Source organism: Gopherus evgoodei, chromosome 1 (assembly GCF_007399415.2).
Source record: "Gopherus evgoodei ecotype Sinaloan lineage chromosome 1, rGopEvg1_v1.p, whole genome shotgun sequence".
Classification (NCBI taxonomy): Eukaryota; Metazoa; Chordata; order Testudines; family Testudinidae; genus Gopherus; species Gopherus evgoodei.
In genome coordinates this window covers 31,584,573-31,608,152 of record NC_044322.1, presented here as the reverse complement: position 1 = coordinate 31,608,152, position 23,580 = coordinate 31,584,573, and the positions used below count along the sequence as shown (strand labels likewise).

Sequence of the window (23,580 nt, the reverse complement as noted above, 5' to 3'; positions counted from 1 at the left end):
GTTTCTCTATATCTTCAATGGAACACAAACAGGTTTCTCTCTCCTTACTCAATAGAAGACTCATGCCAAATATGATTTTTAATTCATTCCAGACACTGTGCAAGAGCCACATATTTAACACTGCTGTAGATACTAATGTGATCATTTTCATTCCTTCTTTGATAAATCATTCTGGACTTCTACAACTCAACCCCCCAGCTATTAAGGCAAGAGACCAAATAACCCAGCTTTGCATACATTGCTATATTAGTTTGACCTATTTTTTAATAGAACTTCTCCAGCAAAGGTTAGATGCTAACTGCAGAGAAAGTATTGAAGCATGGCAATAAGTCCTAAGACAAATTAAAACTTTAATGAAGGTAGAATCAAAGTCAGAGGGAGGACAAATGCACTCTTTAGAAAAAATTCTCTTCTTGACATTACTAGGATCAAAGAACACGCACAGAAAAGAAAAATTGTGATAATTTCTTTAGAAATTCAAAGAACTCAACAGAAGTTCAATACAGTGCTGGATCTCATGCCAAATGCCTTGACCACACTGCAGGTGCGTCCAACCCTCTGAATTTACTTTAGGGTTCATAAAGGAATCAAAAATCCTCTTACAGCATGCTGGATATAAAGCTCTCTTTCTCTCCTTTAGTAGTAAGAATGGAAGTCAGGTATTCTTCTGTACTCTTTCTATACAAAGTTTGGCCTAATACTTATTCATTTATCATTCATTCATCATTCATTCAAAAATCTAAAAAAAATAAAAATAAAATAAAAGTGAATTTAATTCTGTGTCCATTTCACTTTACTCTAGATGTACAAGAGAAAGGCAAACTTCACAATATCAGGTATTCTCAGATGATAGTTTGGTTACTGAAAGAAAAATTTCAAGAAATACTTTTAGTCTCAAATTAAATTTCTACAGTCAGCAGAATTCACATCAAACTTCAAATCTTGGTCCTGGTTGGCTGACCAAACTTCAAAAACTAGGTTTTCATGAACTCTAATAAGCTTTACCAGCATAAATCAAAAATATTGAAGAGGAGAAGAAAGATACAATTTTATGACTCAAACACCTGGGTCTGGAATTAATCCAAGACTGAAGATTTCAGTATCAAAGTAACTTTTATGTGATAGCTAAGAGAAGTGGGCAAAGTCTAATTAGCCCAGAGAAGACCAGGAATAAACTGATAAATCATCTACTTCTATAATTCCATTTTAAACAAATAAATGGCAATATTATAAATAAATTCACTATCAGAGCACGGAAATAGTTCTGAATATTTCAAATGCTAAACATGCTCTTTAATAATGTATGATTATTTTAAAAGTCTCTGAGAACTGACGTCTGCTACAGTTTGCCCTGGTTTATAAGCATCCCACACATTATTGAAGCCAAGCTAATGTTTGCTGTCCTAGAACTTCATGCCCCTTGTTTAAAAGGCAAGTCAAGAGCCCAATTAACTTCTTCACAGGAGTTAGTAACAATTGGAGAACCCTTTATCACACTACTCTTCCAAACTCTAAAAATCATTTGATATGCATTGCCTCTCATGGAAAACGATCTGTATGCAATTACTTCCATTTCCATCAGCCAATGAACAGAACTGCATGCCTTTTCTCAAATGCCTACATCATTCATCTTAAAACAATCTTAAACAAAATAAAACGCACCGAGCTCAGTGAGTGTCCGGAATCAAGTAAGTTAGGAACACGATGTGAATCTAAGAACCTCAGGAAGTTAAACAGTTGTATTCTATCAGTCTAGAGTAGTATCAGAGGGGTAGCAGTGTTAGTCTGGATCTGTAAAAGCAGCAAAGAATCCTGTGGCACCTTACAGACTAACAGACGTTTTGGAGCATGAGCTTTCACCCATGGAAGCTCATGCTCTAAAACGTCTGTTAGTCTATAAGGTGCCACAGGATTCTTTGCTGCTAGTCTAGACTAGGTGAGCCTATTACAACCATAACGTGCTAGATCAGTAGGCAGATTTAGAAAGAAAGAAAGAAAGAAAGAAAGAAAGAAAGAAAGAAAGAAAGAAAGAAAGAAAGAAAGAAAGAAAGAAAGAAAGAAAGAAAAGAAAGAAAGAAAGAAAGAAAGAAAGAAAGAAAGAAAGAAAGAAAGAAAGAAAGAAAGAAAGAAAGAAAGAAAGAAAGAAAGAAAGAAGAAAGAAAGAAAGAAAGAAAGAAAGAAAGAAAGAAAGAAAGAAAGAAGAAAGAAAGAAAGAAAGAAAGAAAGAAAGAAAGAAGAAAGAAAGAAAGAAAGAAAGAAAGAAAGAAAGAAAGAAGAAAGAAAGAAAGAAAGAAAGAAAGAAAGAAAGAAAGAAAGAAAGAAAGAAAGAAAGAAAGAAAGAAAGAAAGAAAGAAAGAGATTTCCTTTATCAACACTACTGTTACATTGTTATAATACATAAATCTAAATGGAGGGAAATGGTGATATAGAACAGCTGCAGATCAGTCTTCTGGTAATCCTGTGTAGCCTGCAAGCACTGGAAAATCAATACTATTTTGCATTTGCAGACCAATTTCTTTTTCTTTCATTGCACTCCCTAACAAGGCTATTTATTTCGGTAGTCTCATTTCAGAGATATTCATAATGCAGCAAGAGTAAGAAGGAGGAAAAAGTCTATTTCGTTATTCCAGTGACTCAATAGACAACACAGCGGAAAAGTAATACTTAAGCATATATACAGTAACATGTTAAGTGTACAACGGTTCTCAAAACACGTCAAACATTTTATGATGTTTATTTTGTATAGTATCTTTTGTGCAAAAGTGATCGTACAACAAGAAAATCATATCAGGTTAGTGCAACCTGAGGATATTATACAATTAAGGGACATTATAAAAATAGGAACACTAACTGCATACAATGACAACCAACTGACCTTATTAAAGATTCTATATGGCAATCACTAGAATGCAGTGATGACATAATTTATATTCAGTTAAAAGGTATACAATACTCAAAGAACATTTTAACACACTTCATGCACATTGTACTAAACCCTTTGTCCTAGTCAGCTAAGAGAATGAGATTATAGATGGCTGCATGTAAGACTTCAATTTCTGAGACATGATGCTAAAGGCAATCACAGGGCAACAGCACCACTCTGTGGATCTTCCAATTACAACAATCCCTTACTAAAAAGAAAGGCACATATTCATAACACAGAAGAGAGCAGTAACAATATGCCTTGTGTGATGCTGATAAAGGAAAGTTGTCTTTAGGCAAACTGTGAATTGGAAAACTATTAGTAATGACTCAATGTATTGTGGCTGTAGTTTCAAGTGCCACCCTTAATATTGTTGATTTAATTATTTTCTCCCGTACATATAAAACATTAGAAGAACTGAATTATACTGAATATGTATTTTGGGTCTGTCCACTGAAATATACTACACCACTAAGGTTAATATTGTTGTAGTTACTTTAAATCTCATTTATAAATGTCTACTGGAAAGGACTGAGATATGGCAATAACTGTTAATTATTTTTAAATTAATTTGAAAATGATGTTTTTCCCTTGCAAATCCATAGTGGTAAAATATGATAAAACTAGGTGAGAACTCACATATTATAGAAATAATTTCTATCGAAAAGCTATGCTTTGTAATTTCGGTAATGTGAAATAAAAGAAATCTTGTTTCTCACTTACTAAATCATTATTATTAAGTTAAATGCCAGTAGCAAAGCAGGTTTTAAAGCGCTCTTCTTTTATCAAGGAGAGGCAGTAAAAATAAATGTTGTGTAAAGGTTATTGACAGCTAGTTATTATAGGAAGATAGACTATAAATATTTAACTTCACAGAATTTTAGAATTAAAAAGAAACAGATTTATCTCTAGTTCATCTCCCTATTAATGAAGGATTATCCCTTACGGTGCTTTGAGAACTTTGTTCACTATAATTCAAACAACAAATCTTCCTTCACATCCCTCTCAGATGATTTGACTATCTAGAGGACCAAAGGCAAATTTAAAAAATTATATTTTTAGAAAAGGGAGAAGAAATGGGCCCACTACCTTGATATTTATACGAGTATATTAGTAATATATAGAAATCTGTCCACTTCTCCATCAATTCCCTGGGGTTCACATTGCGTCCCTGATTTCAAAATCCCCACAAACCACTGCTTCACATAGTTATATTGGGAACTAAGGGACAGGTAATCAAAAGGCAGTGCGATTGCAAAGATGCAATACAGCACAAGTATATACATGAGGCAAAAGAGCAACCAACACAGCATGGCTAGCATGGATACAATGCACCATTAGTATTTACACTGGCGTTATTTCACAGGTTTAGCCCTTTAATAAAGGCACAGACATGGAGTGCATGAAAGCACATATCAGGTCCCATGAACGGCAGGAACATGAGTCAGACCATTCAGCCACAAGGCAAAGGATCGCCTCAGGCTATTCTGAAGCGGCTTCCTTTGGCTCATTAAATGAGCAATGGACCAGGGTATATCTGGCCTTCCATAACCAAATGGACATTCCTCACCATATACTTTTTTTAAGGGAAGGAGGAGATGATAAATAAGGAAATTCTTCCAAAAAGGAGGCAACAAGATGGGTTAAGGAAGAAATACGCACAAAATCCAAAGAGGGTGGTGGAGGGAAACAGATAAAAGATAAGGAAGGAAAAAGGAAGATGGTAAAGGGAGACTATGGAGTTTCAGCTACTCCTGCAGTTTTAAATAATGGTAATATATAATTTTATTTAACTGAGAAGCTGTTCATAAAACCTCCCCTTAAACACTGGAATACCCTCTTTATTTGAGGGCAGGAAAAAAGGTGAAGATAGTCTTACAAAAACAAAAAATTAAACCTATCATCTCCCTCTGGGAAAGATCAGCTGCTTTTAGAATCAAACAGTTCAATTGGTTTCATAAGACCAGTTGGATAGAGTACAAAAATGTGTTTAAAATGCCATTTAATCATTACACATTAATCTGGCTCTTGCTTTTTTCATGTCGTTTATTAAAATGATTTTCTGAAAGTGTTCTAGGGTGTGGATTTTTTTAATCTTGACACTAACTGCCACCTAGACGTCTTTTTATACTTTGTTACATACTAGAAATGGATGTGGGAAGGGAAAAAACAGGGACTTCAACAATCTGTTAGTGATTCACGTTGATCTTTTGGCTTGTTAGAGAACGGAGAGGTTTTGGACAATTAAACACAAGATGGCGCAAACAGGGATTTTAAATGGCTGTAAAACCACGCTATACACTAGTACCTATGTAAAAACCAGAGAGAGAAAGAAAGAAGAGAGAGCAAGAATGCCTATGCCATTTAAAGGAAAATCTTTCAAAGTGCCAAGTAGTAAATCCTGCCTGCTTTACAGAACTGTGTTAAAATCAGCAGAGAATGGGAGAGAGTATTCCTGTTGACATAATTAAATTACCCCCAACGAGTGGCGGTAGCTATGTCAGTGGGAGAGCATCTCCTTCCAACAGAATGCTGTCCACACTGGCGCTTCTGTTGGTGTAACTTATGTTTGTCAGGGGAGTGTTTTTTCACATCCCTGAGCAACATAAGTTTTATCGACAAAAGTGCTAGCGTAGCCATAGCCTTCGTGGATACATATAATCTGTGATCTTCCCAGTGCGCAAGGAGAAGGAGCCAACTAATGCTGTTTGCAGTGCAAACTAGCTTTGTGAGGAAGGTGTATGGGTGTGGCCTTGTCCCCTGCCTTTTGAAAAAGAAAGGCTTTTTAAAAGGTGTGGCAAGGTGCTGCCTATGCACCTTAGCTCTCAGGAGGCAATATATCTTTCCAAGTCATAATGCCTCCACTTACTGCTATTGAGACACTGTATCTTCTCTTACCCTTTACAGTCCAGGTCTTGAGAGACTGAACTGAATCCCAAACAAGGGCTTAGCTGCACACAAATACCAGGGTTAGACCCTGATATTGCCAAACCTTATTTAAAGTATCTCTATATAACAAGGCCAGATCTGTCAAACCCCAAACTGATCATCATAATAAGTTGCTTCTCCAATCTCAGTGCATAGATATTTACAAATATTACTTAAAACAATTAATAAATTATGTATGCGTAGATGATGTGTCATTCTCACAAATAAAATATTTTCTTATACTTAAACACAGATTCTAATGCCAAAAGATCCAACCTGATCTCCTATATGTCACAGGTCATGGAATTATTTTGGGGAAGCTTTCAGAGCATATATTTAAGATAATCATTCAATCTGATTTAAAAATTGCCTGTGGTGGAGAATCTACCATGATCCTTGATGAACTGTTCCAGTGCTTAATTACCCTCACTGTTAAAAATATACACCTTATTTCCAGTCTGAATTTGTATAGCTCCACTGGATCATGTTTTACCTTTCTCTGCTAGACCTTCTCTTTGTTAACCTAAATAGACTGAGTTCCTTGAGTCTATCACTGTAACGCAGGTTTTCTAATCCTTTAAGCATTCTCGTCGCTCTTCTCTTAACTCTCTCCAATTTATCAACATCCTTCTTGAATTGTGAACTGGACACAGTATTCCAGCAGCGGTCGCACCAGTGCCAAATACAGAGGTAAAATAACCTCTCCTCCTACTCAAGATGCCCGTTTATGCATCCAAGGATTGCATTAGCCCTTTTGTCCACAGTGTCTCACTAACACCCCCTGCCCCTTCCCAATCTTTTTCAGAGGCATCACTTCCCAGGATAGAGTGCTCCCCTCCATGGTGTAAGTTTGGCCTGCATTCCTTGTTCACAGATACACATATACATATATACATACACACTTAGCCATATTGTTTGCTTTCATCCAATCTAACAAGATATCCAGATCACTCTAAATTAGTGATCTGTCCTCTACTATTTACTACTCCCTCAATTTTTGTATCATCTGCAAACTGGATCACTGATGATTTTATGTTTTCTTCTGGGCCATTGATGAAAATGTTAAATAAATAGAGTGGGGCCAAGAACTGATCCCTGCAGGATCCCAGCAGATGACAACTCCCTATCGTTTTGAATCCTATCAATTACCCAGTTTTTAATTCATTTAATATATGTCAAATTAATTGTATATCATTCTAGTTTTTTAATCAAAATGTTATGCAGTACCAAGTCAAACACCTTACACAGGTCTAACATTATTACCTCTGCACTACTCTGGGTTTGGGGGTTTTTTTTTTGTTTTGTTTTTTTAATAAGATTACAAGTTTGGTTGAAAAAGATATAATTAGTATGACAAAAATCTATTTTCCATAAAAATAAATGCCAATCAGGTTATTACCTTCTTATAATTCTTTATTAATCAAGTCCTGTATGGCCACTCCATTATCTTGCCTGGCATCAATGTCAGACTGACAGAACTATAATTACCCAGATCATCTCATTTACACTGTTATTAAATAGTGGCACATTACTACCTTTCTTATAGCCTTCTGGAACTTCCTCAGTGTTCCAAAACTTTTTTAAAAAGAACTGATTTTTAATCTCTTGGATGCAAGCTATCTAGAAATGATTTAAAAATATCTAACTTTAGTAACCTCTGTTTAACATCCACCTGAGATACTACTGGAATGGAAAGAGTGTTATCATATGATGAGACAACACAGTCTGTTCCTTTTCCAAATACAGAACAGAAATATTTATTGAACACTTCAGCATATTCTGCATTATTATTGCTGGTTCTACCATTTCCACCTAGTAACGGACTAATACCATTGTTAAGATTCTTTTTCCTTACTACATCTCTCTTATTCTCCTTAACTCTGCTGGCCACAGAATTCTCCTTGAGTCCCTCTGTTTCCCTTATCAATTTTCTGCAATGTCTAAGTTCTGATTTATATTAATTACTATCAACTTCCCCTTTCTTTCATTTGTTATATATTATTTTTTACCTGCCTTCACTTCCCCTCTAGAGTTGCTCTTTAAAAAAACCAATACAGCCTTCTTCCTCGATTCTGGCTTTTTGGGCATCTAGTAAAATGTTCTTAAGCAATTCTCAATCATCATTCACATTTTTCTGATTAAATTATTCCTCCCAGACGATTTGGCTCATAATTGTTTTCAGCTTCCTGAAACTGGCCCCTCTAAAGGATCAACCATCTGTGAGTGTGAGTATATACGCTTTACTGGTCTGAATTTTATTATGTTAACATATTATAAACGTGATCATGTCATGACCACTTGTACCTAAGTTATCATTATTTTTTATTTCTTGACACACAGAACACTGGACAAACTGAAGATTGTGGAGAAACTGCAGGAAAAAAACTTTCTTCACAAGATATGATACAAGATTTCCATAGTTTCAGACTATTTTTGTTATGCTCATAAATTTTCTGAAGAAGAAGTTTTCAGTACAGTGGGAATAAATGCCAGAACAACAACATGCTGGTATAAATTCCAGTATCTCGCTCCTTTACTTCAGTCATGTTTAAAGCTGAGCTCTCTTTATGAAGTGCTCTTCGTAAAATTGCGTTTTTTTTTTGAATGCATTTGAGACAGTTTCCTTTTACAGTGTTTTGTCCTGCATTTCATTAATCTACAATGCAGTTATTGCTCAGATTTATGCCAATGAGTGAGCTAACTGGAAGCTTCTGTGAGGCTTAGTATTCTAAAAATCTTCTAGGGTCCAATCCTGCAATGAGATTTCTGCAAATGCCTGCCCCTACTGATTTCATTGCAGGACCAAGGCCTTACTGACAGGCCATGGTTGTATTTCAAACTTGGAAAGATAAACAGAAAGATCCACAATCAGAAATGCAACAAAAAAGTCCAATATATACTTCAGAGATTTACAACAATAAATAAGCAAATAAATTCAATCAATGGTTTAAAAAAATCAGAAGTGCTGGCTAACTATTTTAACAACACTAAATTGCAAGGACTTTGGTTGACTTTTATGGAAAAGTTAAAATACTCTATAGTTAGAGTCTAAAATGTCTTTGGTAACAGTAATACATTACCTGGCAAATTAGTCTTCATTATATCAATGCCAACTTGAAGCTCAGGCTCAGCTGCAAGAACTGCATAATCCCCTTGATGAGAGACATTAAAATTGAAATTGGGATGGATACCGAGTATGTCATTCACCAGGAAGGGTTTTCCTTTTGATGTCCTTTGCAAGTGTATTTCATTCCAAGGTATCCGCAGTTTTTCTGCAATTAATTTTCTTATCAGCAGACGACCAGCCTATGAAATTAAAAAAAGTTTAAAATGATGCATATGGAACCATTGTGCCATATACAAAGATCAATTTGTAACTGCTAAAATACCAGTTAGTTTACTTACTTAGGAAGTACAGCTAAGTTTTACTTATTACTTAAAGAAATTTGCTATTTACAAAAACCATAGCATGAGATAAATGAAAGAACTAAAAATGTTTACCAACTCAGATACATTTTACACAAGCATTTATTTGTGATGTATCAATAATTTACGCAACACAGTAAAATGCAATCCCCCTTCTAAAGATTCGTATTATCTGAAATAGGATTTCCCTCCTTTCACCACCTCATCATCTTCCTGCTGAGGATGTTTTATTCCCCTGCCCACAATAGTGAATATTTCTTTGCACTTAATTAAAACTTTCTCTCAGCTTTCCTATTAATGTTGTTTTCGTTAAATATCATTTAAAAGCTAAATGAAGGGCTTGTGGAAGTAGAACAGTCAAAAATGATTATTAATAAAACAGTTATAATTTATATTACTTGAGTTTATATAAAGCTTGAACTTCATCTTTGCAGAGTTTTAAAAGATACACAGTCATATTCTTACACATTATGCTTCCTAGTTATACAATCTCACATTGTTGCTGGTTTTTATTTCATGAAATAACATTATAAAACAACAAGGTTGAGAGAATTCTTTCACAATCCCTTGTGACCTGTTGTCTGTCAATAGTTCACAGACAGAACCTCTCCCCCCACTATCACGAATACCACTAAGACAACAGACACTAATCATTGTTTGATGTATTTGATTCCTCAAACTGCCTTCGAAAAATATGTGCTTTGCAGCATACACTGAAGGTCAAAAATTGGGCTACTCTGGATTAGGGGAGGGAGAAGTACATTCTAAAGGAAAGAGCCCTGAGCTAGAGAACACCCTGCCAGCAGTCCCTTTTCTTTTATAGCAAAACCCAGCCTGAAGCTGCCTCCAGGACTTCAGCTGATTCAAACTATGGCAGCATGTCATGGTGAGACAGGCAGTATCCCAGGATGAAAGACCTAAGGCAGTTATGCGTATGCCGCACCTGGGACTGAGACTTGAAGGGTATGTCCATACTGCCACTGCATTTAGGAACAAGCCTCACAACCCAGGGCCACAGATTTGTGCTACCTAAGCTTGTAAGCCTTGTATTACAATGCTGAAAAGCAGCTGTGTCTGGGTTGCCTTCAGACTAAGTCTGGGTCTCTCAAGCCCGGGGAGGGGGTGCTAACACTGCAAGTCTATAGCCCTGAGTCGGAAGGCTTGTTCCTAAATGCAGTGCCTGTATGGACACACCCTTCGAGCTTTATAAATTAACACGAACAGTTTGAACTCCTCCCAGAAAGCCAGTATAGGGCACGGAGCGATGGCCACGGGACGCTCTGGCTGCCCTGCCGCAGGTTCAGTTGGTGGACAAGACCGGTTTTGCCGTATCTGCCAGCAGACGGGGGTCGGGACCTTCTGTTCTACACAGGCAAAGCACCGTGCACGTGCGTGGCTCAATAACCATAATAAACACTTCGATCAACAACTGGCGCTGCTTTAAGTAAATTACCCGCGTTTCCTCCTGCCCTAGTAACTCCCTTTCTACACGCGGCTCTCCCGCGCTATCGCCATAAGGCGCAGCCGCCTCCTCTACCATGGCAGCCTTGGCATCCCGGGCAAAGACGAACTGGCGGACGCGGTCCTTCTCCTCAGGCTGCACCAGGCGCGCGGCCAGCAGCCACTCATCCCGGCGCGGGGCCCAGGCGGCGCAGGGGAAGGCCCAGCGCGCGCTGCCCATACGGAACCGCGGGGCGCCCCAGCTCTCGTGAACCCGCGGGCGAGCCGGGAGCGCGCCTGGCCACTAGGGGACGGTCACGGAGCGCGGCAGTGTGGGAATCCCCGTAGCCCTGCCGGGGGAACCCAGCGCTCTCCCTCGGGGAGCCGCACAGCGGCCACCGCCCCAGCCCCCCTGACTGAGGGAGGCAGGGGCCCTGCGGGGGGAGGCGACAGGGTCAGTGGCTGGACGTCTTAGCCCCGCCCTCATTCGGCACATGGACCAACCTACAGACAACGAAGCGCGCTCCTGTGCCACTCGGAGCCGTGCGCGTTCCTGGTACTGGGAGAAACACTCAACAGGGCGCGCGCCTCCCGCCCCTGGGAAGAGCGCCCGGCGCGCCCTCCTCCCTGTTCCAGAACACATCCCCGGCTGACGAGGGTAAGCGACGGGACGACGAACCAATCAGCAGCCTACCAGGGACGCCGCTGCTACGTGATGGGGCGGGCCAGGAAGAGTCCAGCAGCAGTTAACAGAGGGCAGAGTTACTAGCGAGGCCAACGCGAGAAGCCACTCCGAGCACAGGGATGGAGGGACTGACAGCCGGCTGAGCCAACCAGCGTGCAGCGGCAGCATAGCGGGTCGGCGAGACAGGCTGCACCGTTACTACTCTTGGCTGCAGGTGGGTGTCTGCGCGTTATTGAGAAGGAGGCGGGAAGATGAGGCAATGGGTCTCTGAAAGGTCAGCCGCCGCGGGTGGGTGCTGGAGGTCACCCCATCCAGCGGGTTGGCTCGTGTGGTGAGAGGCCCGGTCAGCATCCGCCTGCCCATAGTGTCAAAATTTGACTCTCTTCAGAATGAGCGCCGTGTTGTTACTGAGCATGCGCGAGCTGCCCGACCATGCGCAGTGGCAACGGCTGAAGCCACCCTGCCAGTGTCTGCTCAGTGAGTTAATGGCAGCGAAAGCGGGGATGTTGGGGGGAAGAGACACTCCTAGGACCGGTGCTCTGCAGCGCCCCATATGCAGGCTGTCTGCTCTGTAGTCACTACTAGTCTAGCCCAGTTACTGCTGCCCCAAACAATTTAAAATTCGGAAAAAATCTGCATATTTTAATCATCAAATAAATGTGTCAAGTATCAGGGGTAGCCGTGTTAGTCTGGATCTGTAAAAGCAGCAAAGAATCCTGTGGCGCCTTATAGACTAACAGACGTTTTGGAGCATGAGCTTTCATGGGTGAATACCCATATCATAGGTGGGCATAAATGTGGTGGCTCCAGCGTGGCATTGGGGAGCACAGGCCACTGGCTGCACTGAGATGGGAGCTCATTGTGCAGCTCCCAGGGGCATGGAGTCAGCAGTGAGGCACCCAACCCTGACACAACACAAGGACAGAGCCTGTCCCTCTCTGTGCCAGGTGCACCAGGTGTGGGCAGGTAGGATCTTAGAGTGGGGGGATCCAGGTGTGGATTGAGAGGGTTCTGTGCGGGGCAATCTGGGTTTGGGCGACTCAGAGGAACCAGATGCACAGGGGCTTGTTGTAGGGTTCTGAGTACAACTGTGATGGGACTCTTCAGTAGGTCCAGGTGAAGGTGGATGGGGCTCAGCAGGGGGGTCTGGGTGGGATAGAGCTCGGCAGGGGTTCTGGGTGTGAGGGGCAGAGTAGGGGGTCCAGGTGCTGGGGTTTGGTGGGGTAGGAATCCAGGTGCAGCTGTTTGGGGCATGGTGAGGTGGAAGCTGGGTGCGGATGGTTCATTGGGGTGATCCAGGTGCTGCGGGAGTAGAACTTGGCAAGGGGGGCATTCTGAGTGTGAGGGTGAGACTTAGTGGGAGGGTCTGGGTATGAGGGGGTCTGGATACATGGGGGTTGGGCGGATGGGGGAGCAGCTCTCCCTACAGTGATACCTTCCCCTGCAACTGAGGAGCAATGGGTGCAGGAAGCATGGGAGAGAGGGGGCAGTTCGCAGAGCTTCCTGCAGCCAGAGGAGAAATCGGGGGGTGGATGTGAGCCGGCCCTGGATGCCATCAGGGGAAGAGAAAGTCCCATCCTTCCCAGCCCTGCTGGGACTAGGAGCTGAGCCCAGCGCAGGGGAGGAGCCACCAGCCAGGTCTTTCCCAGTCCCACCCCTTGCCCTACAGTGATTTATCTCTCTGCTAGCTGCCCTAGGTACCAGAAACATACTGCTGGGGAGGGCTGTATGACCGCTCTTGTGATTTCCCTTTGCTTCCCTGTTAGAAAGTCATTTTTCTGTGGGGAATCAAAGAAATCTGTAGGGGACATAAATTCTGCGCATGCACAGTTGTTCAGAATTCCCACAGGAATACCAAGTGCCTAGAAAATCCCCCATTGCCTCCCACACTGTCCTCAAGCATGGATGCGTGGCCAGGTATGCAAGCCCTGCCCTTCTCCGTGGCTGCCCCCAGGGTTGGGCACCAAATGGACATGGGGGAAGGGATGAGACACAGTGCTGTTGTAATAGGAGGCAGGGAGAGGCATAACCACAACAAGTGCCGGGGATGTCGGTCTCTAGTCTGCCCACTGCACCCTTGCATCCCACTTTTGTGCAAGTGTAGAGAGTCCCTCCCACTCACCCACACCATCTCGCCCTTGTAATGCTTCACTCCACCAGTTTTTCCTGATGAATAAGAATATGATTCTGTCATGGAAGTCACTGATTCTGGGACTTTCTGGGACTACTTCTGTGGCAGGGCTGGAGCAGTGGCCACCAGAAGAGCTGACTAGCAGTCAGCCCCGACTGCCAAACATCTTACCAATGGTCAGTCCAGGGCCACCGAACAGCTGACTAAGGGCCAGGAGGAGCGGCAGTGGGGCTGGAGCAGCTGCAAACCCCAGCACTGCTCTGTTTGTCCCCTCCCCTGGGTATTTTTAGTAAAAATCGGGGACGGATAATGGGCTTCTGTGAATTTTTGTTTGTTGCTTGTGACCTGTCCCTGACTTCTACTAAAAATACCCATTAAGGAATCTTAACCTTACTGATGAATAATCCCAGAACTGCTTTCTTCCCCGAGTGGCTGCTATTGCAGGATCCATCCTTCTGAGGGAGCAGAAAAGCAGCATTCATCAAGCCCAGTGCCAGCATTAGATTTGTGGGAGGGAGGTACTTGTGAAAATCAATGATGAATGATTGCACCTTTTTCTACTTTCTCAAGATCGTGTTTCTTTGTTTAAAATGAATGAAATTAATAGTTCTGATAGGGTCCAGAAAGATAGCTTCAGAAACTGAAGTCCATTGGCAACATGGTGTGTTTCAACTCTGGCCTTCACAATCTATCTCTGTAGATGCATGTCTGTTTCATTTCTCATAATCATTTTTTCCCCACTCAAGATCTCTGGCAGAGATATAAGGTTATGTCTTCACTGCACTTTTGTTCACTGCACTAAAATTTTTGTTGCTAGAAGTATGAAAAAACACCCTCCGAACAACAAAAGTTTTAATAACAAAAAGTGCCTGTGTGCACAGGGCTTCGTTGACAGGAGATTCTCTCCCGGCAACAAAGCTACCACCCCTCGTTCAGGGTGGTTTTATTTTGTTGTCAGGAGAGCTCTCTGGCAATGAAGGGTGGCTACATTGCTTGCTTTACAGTGACACAGCTGCAGTGGTATATGTGACGTTATTGATATAAGCTGGGACCATATAGAACATGGTTGCAACCAAGGTCCTGTAGTGGCACCAAATCTTTTGTAAAGGGGGTCATATAAGGTGTCTAAGACCAGGTTATGGGTTGCTGGTTATGATTATGCTGTCTATATGCATATATCGTTTTGTAGCTGAAGTTATGAATATTGGCTCTATCCTGTCTGTATTTCAAACTTGTGCTATGCTTCTGGGTGACAGCCCAGACAAGTTGGTGTTAGCTCTCTGCTTAGCCTGCTTGATGGCCCATTAAGGACCATCAGCTATACAACTGACCCACTGAGAGAAGGCAGATACGCCTTGTACTCAGCAAAGTATGCAGGAACTTGCCCGTGTGACTCTAGACTCCATTTTGTTGTAATTTTCCACAGTAAGAACAAAGAAGTGTTCTTACACCTGGAAAAGACTATAAAAGGCTGTTGCCTCATCTCCATCTGGTCTTCTATCCTGCCTCTTACCTCTGGAGGAACTTTGCTACAAACTGAAGCTCTGAACAAAGGACTGAATGACCCATCCCAGTGGGGGATATACTCCAGAGGCTGGATTTGAACCTGCAGTTTGTTCCATCACCGCTAGAAACCTGAACTAAGAACTTTGCCATTACTGTATATAATTGATTCCATTTAGCCAATTCTAGCTCTCATCTTTACCTTTTTCCTTTTATGAATAAACCTTAGATTTTAGATTCTAAAGGATTGGCAACAGCGTGATTTGTGGGTAAGATCTGATTTGTATATTGACCTGAGTCTGGGGCTTGATTCTTTGGGATCAAGAGAACCTTTTTCTTTTATTGGGGTGTTGGTTTTCATAACCATTCATCTCCAGGATGAGTGGCACTGGTGGTGATACTGGGAAACTGGAGTGTCTAAGGGGATTGCTTGTGTGACTTGTGGTTAACCAGTGGGTGAGACCAAAGTCCTCTTTGTCTGGCTGGTTTGGTTTGCCTTAGAGGTGGAAAAACCCCAGCCTTGAGCTGTAACTTTCCTGTTTTAAGTGATTTTCCTGAATTGGCACTCTCAGTTGGGTCCTGCCAGCACCGCATCATCACAGTACGTCCATGCTGTTGTAAGGTGCACAGTGTAGACATTGCCTAAGGCCTTGGCTACACTACACCGTTTTGTCAGCAAAAGGCAGCTTTTGTTGACAAAACGTTGGAGGTGTACACACTACAATGCTCCTCCCACCGGCAAAACTCTCATGCTTTGCCAACAAAATAAAACCACCTGAGAGGCATAGAGCATTTTGCAGCAAAGTTAGATTGACTAAGTGTCGGTGTAGTTGCTGCGCTTGGTTTTGTTGCTCTTCATAGCTTCCAAGAGGTGTCGCACAATGCCCATCCTAACTGCTCTGGACAGTAGTTTGAAATCTGCTGCTGTGCATCCAGATATACAGGCATCCGCCATCTCCCCTTTAAAGGCTTGGGAATTTCTGAAATTCCACTTCCTGGTTGCTCTGTTTGGAGAGCTCATGTTGCATCTTGACCATGGTCTCTCAACGCAGCAAACACTCTCCGTCTTGGAGCACAGCTGAGTTGTTTGATCTGCTGACACTGTGGGGAGAGGAGGCTGTGCACCCCTAGCTCCACTCCAGCCATAGGAACTTAGATACCTACAGACAGATTTTTTGTGATTTGTTGGATAAGGACTATGAACAGGATGTGGTGCAGCGTCGTGTGAAGATAAAGGAGCTGAGGTAGGCATACCAGAAGGCAAGGGAGGCAAACCATCATTCTGGTGCTGTGCTAAAGACCTACCTTTTCTATAAGGAGCTGGACGCCATCCTTGTTGGCGACCCCCACTTTCCCTGCCAAGAGCCCCTTGGATACTTTGGCAGGGTTGGGGGTGGTGGATAGTGGACCTAACCCCAAAGACAAAGTCAAGTTGGAGGAGGTCAAGTTGGAGGACAATTTAGAGCACACGGCAGGGTCGTCCAGTGGCACGGTGAGTCAGGACCTCTTTTCCACTCTGGAGGGACCTAGCCAGCCTCAACAGTCCATCTCTGGCGCACATGATGCAGAAGAGGAGAGCCCTGGTAAGTGATCTTTTTGAGTTAATGCTGATCGGTTATGTGAGGTGGAGCTGTACTTTGCTCTGTATGTTGTAGAAGTGGGTGAAGGAATACAAATGTGCATAACTGGCTGTGTTTGAGTGTGCTCCACATTCTCTTCTGCAGATAAGAAGTGTAGTGGAACAGTGTATTAATGCACTGTTAAAACCAAGATTTCACTGGAATCCTCCTGTCATGGTATAATCCCCACTCTGAACCTTAGTGTCCAAAAGATGGGGTACCAGCATGAATTCCTCTAAGCCCAATTACCAGCTTAGAACCTGTAGCGCTGCCACCAACCAGGAATTCCAGTGCCTGGTACGCTCTGGTCCCCCCAAAACCTTGCCCAGGGACCCCCAAGACCCAGACCCTCTGGATCTTAACACAAGGAAAGTAAACCCTTTCCCTCACCGTTGCCTCTCCCAGGCTTCCCCTCCCTGGGTTACCCTGGAAAATCACTGTGATTCAAACTCCTTGAATCTTAAAACAGAGAGGAAAATCCACCTTCCCCCCTCCTTCTCTCTCCCCCTCCCAGACTCTCCCTGAGAGAGAAAGTAATCCTAACACAGAGAGAAAATTAACATCTCTCTCCCTCTTCCCTCCTTTCTCCCCACCAATTCCCTGGTGGATCCAGACCCAGTCCCCTGGGGTCTCACCAGAATAAAAAAACGATCAGGTTCTTAAGCAAGAAAAGCTTTTAATTAAAGAAAGAAAAACAGTAAATTATCTTTGTAAATTTAAGATGGAATATGTTACAGGGTCTTTCAGCTATAGACACTGGGAATACCCTCCCAGCCTAAGTATACAAGTACAAATTAAAATCCTTTCAGCAAAATACAAATTTGAACTCCTTCCAGCCAAATACACATTTGCAAATAAAGAAAACAAACATAAGCCTAACTTGCCTTATCTACCTAGTACTCACTATTCTGGACATATAAGAGCCTGTATCAAAGAGATTGGAGAGAAACCTGGTTGCACGTCTAGTCACTCTCAGAACCCAGAGAGAACAACAACCACATTCTAACAGCACACACACAGACTTCCCTCCCTCAAGATTTGAAAGTATCCTGTCCCCTGATTGGTCCTCTGGTCAGGTGACAGCCAGGCTCACTGATCTTGTTAACCCTTTACAGGCAAAAGAGATATGAAGTACTTCTGTTCTATTAACTCTTACTTATCTGTTTATGACACCTCCAGAGAGATCTCTAGGAAAATTTCCTGGTGGTACTCACCAATCTTCTTCCAAAGGTTCCTTGGCAGAGCAGGGAATTTTCCCCCACCACTTTACACAGACCAAAGCAGCAGCATAGGGCACCGTGTCTGAAGCCACATGCATATAGTAGATACCTCCTTGCTCACCCTCAGGAGTGAGATATCAGCTTCAATGACCCCCCGCCTGTGGAAAATGGTAGTAGAGTTTACAATATTGTCCCTAATCGTCTGCATTGATCCACTTAAAAAACACCTAGACCATTTGCCCTAATTTGAATGCCCAACCCCCAGCCACGCTGAACCTGCTGTTTTGGGTGTTTGCTGAGATATGTGCTTACCAAGGGACAGTGAGAAAGTGATTGATATGTTACAAGAAGTGTATTTTACTATAATGATTCAATGCCCTTCATGAACCAACAATCAGGCTTTTGTATATTGTTTCTTGTGCTTCTGCAGATGTGGCCTTCAAGGGAACCCCCTACACACCAGTGGAGCACCTCTGCCAGATAAAAAAGTGACCAAGGCAAAGCAGAGAGGACATGTTCCAAGAGGCATGCCAATCCTTAGAGAGCAAAAAAAGAGAATGCAGGGAATGGAGAGAGACCCTCAAGGAGAAATTTAAAATAAAAAGGCAGGAGAGAAAGGAGAGTGAGGAGCACATTCTAAAGGGCCAGGAGCAGATGATAAAAGTAACGGAGGCGCAAACAGAGATGTTGAAGTCCCTAATCACTCTCCAGGCTGAAGAGGTGCGTGCTTGTCCTTCCTGCAGCTGATATAGAACTACTTTCCATGCCCTCCCCAAACTACTCCTACACGTTCCTTGCAATCACCCCGCCCATCTCGGTACCCCTTTCACTCCACCTTTTTGACAGCTTCCAAAATGGTAGCTGGCTACATTGCCCTTTACGATTATCTCCCTTTTCTGAAAGATAACCAGTCTTTGTCTCCCTCAGACAGTGGGTTGTGGCTGGAATTAATACACAGTGGCAATTTGTCAGATATCAGAGGGGTAGCCATGTTAATCTGGATCTGTAAAAGCAGCAAAGAATCCTGTGGCACATTATAGACCAATAGACGTTTAGGAGCATGAGCTTTTGTGGGTGAATACCCACTTCATGCATCCGACGAAGTGGGTATTCACCCACGAAAGCTCATGCTCCTAAACGTCTGTTAGTCTATAAGGTGCCACAGGATTCTTTGCTGCTTTTACAGATCCAGACTAACTCGGCTACCCCTCTGATACTTGACACTATGCAAGGCACTGCATTTAGTCGTATGGAGTGGAGTGGCAATTTGATCATTTGCTGACTACAGATCATGGTTAGGAATCATCAAAATTTTCATGCAAGGTGGCAAGTTAACAAAGCATGGCAGAGTGCTGTAGAAAGGCACTTTACTGATGCTCATTGTCAGAATGTTGCCTCATAGCCCTGGTATCTGTCTGTTCAAATTCAGAAGCCAAGTGATCTGCCTCCATTCTTCATTCCCGGGGGAAATTTTTCACCCTTAGTCTCACAAATATTATGGAGCATGCAGCAGACTGCTATGACGATGAGAATGTTTTCCTCTTTTAGGTCTCACCTGCCATAAAGGCAGTGCCAGCACACTTTTGATCGGCCAAAGACACATTCTGCATCTGCTCAACCCATTGTTGAACCACTACTAGCTGCTGTCAAGGTTTCCCATGCCATGAGAGTAAGAGGTATGCTGGGTCTCTCAGAAGCACTATGGGAATTTCAACATCCCTGTTATAACCTTATTCCCAGATTCTGGACCTTAGCGTCCAAAATATGGGGGTTAGCATGAAAACCTCCAAGCTTAGTTACCAGCTTGGACCTGGTACTGCTGCCACCACCCAAAAAATTAGAGTGTTTTGGGGCACTCTGGTCCCACTGAAAAACCTTCCCTGGGGACCCAAGACCCAAATCCCTTGAGTCTCACAACAAAGGGAAATAATCCTTTTTCCCTTCCCCCCTCCAGATGCTCCTGGAGAGATACCCAGACACAAGCTCTGTGAAACTACGCAGAGTGATTCCCCCTCTCCGTTCCCAATCCTGGAACACAAGCACTTTCCTCTTCACCCAGAGGAAATGCCAAATCAGGCTAGCAATCCAACACACAGCTCTCCCCTTGATTTCTTCCTCCCACCAATTCCCTGGTGAGTACAGACTTAATTTCCCTGAAGTAAAGAAAAACTCCAACAGGTCTTAAAAGAAAACTTTATATAAAAAAGAAAGAAAAAATACAAATGTTCTCTCTCTATTAAGATGATACAACACAGGGTCAATTGCTTAAAAGAATATTGAATAAACAGCCTTATTCAAAAAGAATACAAATCAAAGCATTCCAGCACTTATATTCATGCAAATACCAAAGAAAAGAAACCATAGAACTTACTATCTGATCTCTTTGTCCTTACACTTAGAAACAGAAGACTAGAAAGTAGAAAGTACTTCTCCAAAGCTCAGAGAAGCAGGCAGGCAGACAAAAGACTCAGAGACACACTTCCCTCCACCCAAGGTTGAAAAAATCCGGTTTCCTGATTGGTTCTCTGGTCAGGTGTTTCAGGTGAAAGAGACATTAACCCTTAGCTATCTGTTTATGACACGCCCCCCAAATTGCAGACAGTGGGGAAGCTCACTGGCGGCAATTTCCTTCTAGAACTTGAAAATAAACAGATTAATACAACACATGCACCTTTACATATACTACTAAGTATATAACTAACAGACTTTTACATTTTAAGAACACTTTTTAACTACTGGATTCTGGGAAACTCTCACGGGAGAGTGCATCAGCAACTTTGTTAGAAGCTCCTGTGATGTGTTGAATTTCAAAATCAAAATCTTGGAGAGCTAAACTCCAACGAAGAAGTTTCTTGTTGTTCCCCTTGGCAGTATGAAGCCACTTTAGTGCAGCATGGTCAGTTTGTAGTTGGAACCGCCGTCCCCAAACATATGGGCGTAGCTTTTCCAGGGCGTACACAATGGCATAGCATTCCTTTTCACTGACTGACCAGTGACTTTCCCTCTCAGACAGTTTCTTGCTGAGAAACACGACAGGATGGAAGTTGTGATCTGTTGCTTCCTGCATGAGCACTGCTCCTATACCACGCTCAGATGCATCTGTGGTTACTAGGAATGGTTTGTCAAAATCCGGGGCCCTGAGTACAGGGTCAGACATGAGCGTTGCCTTAAGCTGGGTAAAGGCTTTTTGACACTCATTAGTCCACGTAACGGCATTTGGCTGGGTCTTTTTGGTTAGGTCGGTCAATGGGGCAGCGATTTGGCTGTAGTGTGGTACAAATCGCCTGTAGTATCCGGCCAAGCCTAAGAAGGATTGGACCTGTTTCTTTGACCTTGGGACAGGCCACTTTTGGATAGCATCCACCTTGGCCTGTAGGGGGTTTATGGTTCCTCGACCCACCTGGTGCCCCAGGTAAGTCACTCTGTTTTGGCCTATTTGACACTTTTTGGCCTTAACAGTTAGTCCTGCCTGCCTGATGCGCTCAAAGACCTTTTCCAGGTGTAGTAGGTGTTCGGGCCAGGAGTCTGAAAAAATGGCCACATCATCGAGGTAGGCAACTGCGAATTCTCCCAGTCCAGCTAGTAGACCATCTACCAGCCTCTGGAAGGTGGCGGGTGCATTTCGAAGGCCGAAAGGAAGGACATTGAATTCATACACCCCCGCATGGGTGACGAATGCTGACCTCTCCTTGGCAGGTTCATCTAGCGGTACTTGCCAGTACCCCTTGGTTAAGTCTATTGTAGAGATGAACTGGGCACGTCCCAACTTTTCCAATAGCTCATCAGTACGTGGCATCGGATAGTTGTCCGGACGAGTTACAGCATTTAGCTTACGGTAGTCCACGCAAAAGCGTATTTCCCCATCTGGTTTGGGTACCAGAACCACTGGAGATGCCCATGCACTGGTAGATGAGCGGATTATACCCATCTGTAGCATGTTCTGGATCTCCCGTTCTATAGCAGCTTGGGCATGAGGAGACACCCGGTAGGGTGGGGTTCTGATTGGGTGAGCATTACCTGTATCAATGGAGTGGTATGCCCGTTCAGTCCGTCCTGGGGTGGCTGAGAACAATGGGGCGAAGCTAGTGCACAGCTCCTTGATTTGTTGCCGCTGCAGACGTTCCAGGGTGGTTGAGAGGTTCACCTCTTCCACGCCACCGTCTTTTTTTCCGTCGTAGTAGACACCGTCAGGCCACTCAACATCATCTCCCTGGACTGTAAACTGACAAACCTGTAAGTCTCTGGAATAGAAAGGCTTGAGAGAATTAACATGGTACACTTTAGGCTTTAGTGAGGAATTGGGGAATGCTATGAGGTAGTTTACAGCTCCCAGGCGCTCTTGGACCGTGAATGGCCCTTCCCATGATGCTTCCATCTTATGGGCCTGTTGCGCCTTCAAGACCATAACCTGGTCTCCTACCTTGAAGGAACGTTCTCTGGCATGTCTGTCATACCAGGCCTTTTGCTCTTCTTGAGCATCCTTTAGGTTCTCTCTAGCAAGGGCTAAAGAGTGTCGGAGGGTGCTTTGTAGGTTGCTTACAAAGTCCAGAATGTTAGTTCCTGGAGAAGGCGTAAACCCCTCCCATTGCTGCTTTACCAACTGTAATGGCCCCTTAACCTCGTGACCATACACAAGTTCAAATGGTGAAAACCCTAAACTGGGATGTGGTACAGCCCTGTAGGCAAACAGCAACTGCTGCAACACTAGGTCCCAATTATTGGAGAATTCGTTGATGAATTTTCTTATCATGGCCCCCAAAGTTCCATTGAACCTTTCCACCAGGCCATTGGTTTGATGGTGGTACGGGGTGGCAACCAAGTGATTCACCCCATGAGTTTCCCACAGTTTTTCCATGGTCCCTGCCAGGAAATTAGACCCTGAATCTGTAAGGATGTCGGAGGGCCAACCTACCCTGGCAAAGATGTCTGTTAGGGCCAGGCATACAGTGTTAGCCCTGGTGTTGCCTAGAGCTACTGCTTCTGGCCATCGGGTAGCAAAGTCCACTAAAGTCAGTACATACTGCTTTCCTCTGGGCGTCTTTTTTGGGAAAGGGCCCAGAATATCCACAGCTACTCGCTGAAATGGGACCTCAATTATGGGGAGTGGCTGGAGAGGGGCCTTGACCTGGTCTTGAGGCTTACCTACTCTTTGGCATACCTCACAAGACCGGACATACTTGGCAACATCCTTGCCCATCCCCTCCCAGTGGAAGGACTTCCCCAACCGGTCCTTGGTTCTGTTCACCCCAGCATGGCCACTGGGATGATCATGGGCTAAGCTTAAGAGCTTCTCCCGGTACTTAGTTGGAACCACCAACTGTTTTTGCGGCTGCCATTCTTCCCGGTGTCCACCAGAAAGAATTTCCTTGTATAAAAGTCCTTGGTCTATAACAAACCGGGATCGATTTGAAGAGCTGAGAGGCGGTGGGGTGCTCCGTGCCGCCGCCCACGCTTTCTGAAGGCTGTCATCTGCTTCCTGCTCAGCCTGGAACTGTTCCCTTGAGGCTGGGGTCACCAGTTTTTCCTCAGACTGTGGACTTGGGCTTGGTCCCTCTGGAAGCAATGTAGGTGATGGGGTTGTTTCCGTTGCTGGTGAACCGCTCTCCGCTGGTGCACCTGAGGGTATTTCAGGCTCTGGCTGAGCCTTTTGGGTATGGCTGTCTTTTGCTTCTGCCAGTTCTGGCGTTGAGTTTGAAGATGTGGTT

At 43.5% G+C, this 23,580-nt stretch overlaps 2 protein-coding genes across 9 annotated transcripts in view; one reads left to right on the top strand and one right to left on the bottom strand.

Moving 5' to 3' along the window:
- The window catches only part of AASDHPPT (aminoadipate-semialdehyde dehydrogenase-phosphopantetheinyl transferase), a 65,619-nt gene extending 54,243 nt beyond the window's left edge, over positions 1-11,376 (bottom strand). Inside the window, exons 1-2 of one of the 5 annotated variants that reach the window (XM_030560689.1) lie at positions 11,226-11,376; positions 8,932-9,157 (exon numbers count right to left, since the gene is read on the bottom strand). In XM_030560689.1, coding sequence (XP_030416549.1) covers positions 8,932-9,157; positions 11,226-11,360 — 361 coding nt within the window. In that variant the 5' untranslated portion in view covers positions 11,361-11,376. Of the gene's footprint in view, positions 1-8,931; positions 9,158-10,730; positions 11,194-11,225 lie in introns of those variants that run through there. The other 4 variants (XM_030560698.1, XM_030560683.1, XM_030560665.1 and 1 more) reach the window with 4 other exon arrangements.
- Positions 11,377-11,530: 154 nt separating this feature from the next.
- The window catches only part of KBTBD3 (kelch repeat and BTB domain containing 3), a 48,923-nt gene continuing 36,873 nt past the window's right edge, over positions 11,531-23,580 (top strand). Inside the window, exons 1-4 of one of the 4 annotated variants that reach the window (XR_004000118.1) lie at positions 11,576-11,616; positions 16,354-16,619; positions 18,306-18,595; positions 19,424-19,589. The gene's annotated coding sequence lies outside the window, so the exon portion shown is untranslated. Of the gene's footprint in view, positions 11,617-16,353; positions 16,620-18,305; positions 18,596-19,423; positions 19,590-23,580 lie in introns of those variants that run through there. The other 3 variants (XR_004000117.1, XM_030560635.1, XM_030560643.1) reach the window with 3 other exon arrangements.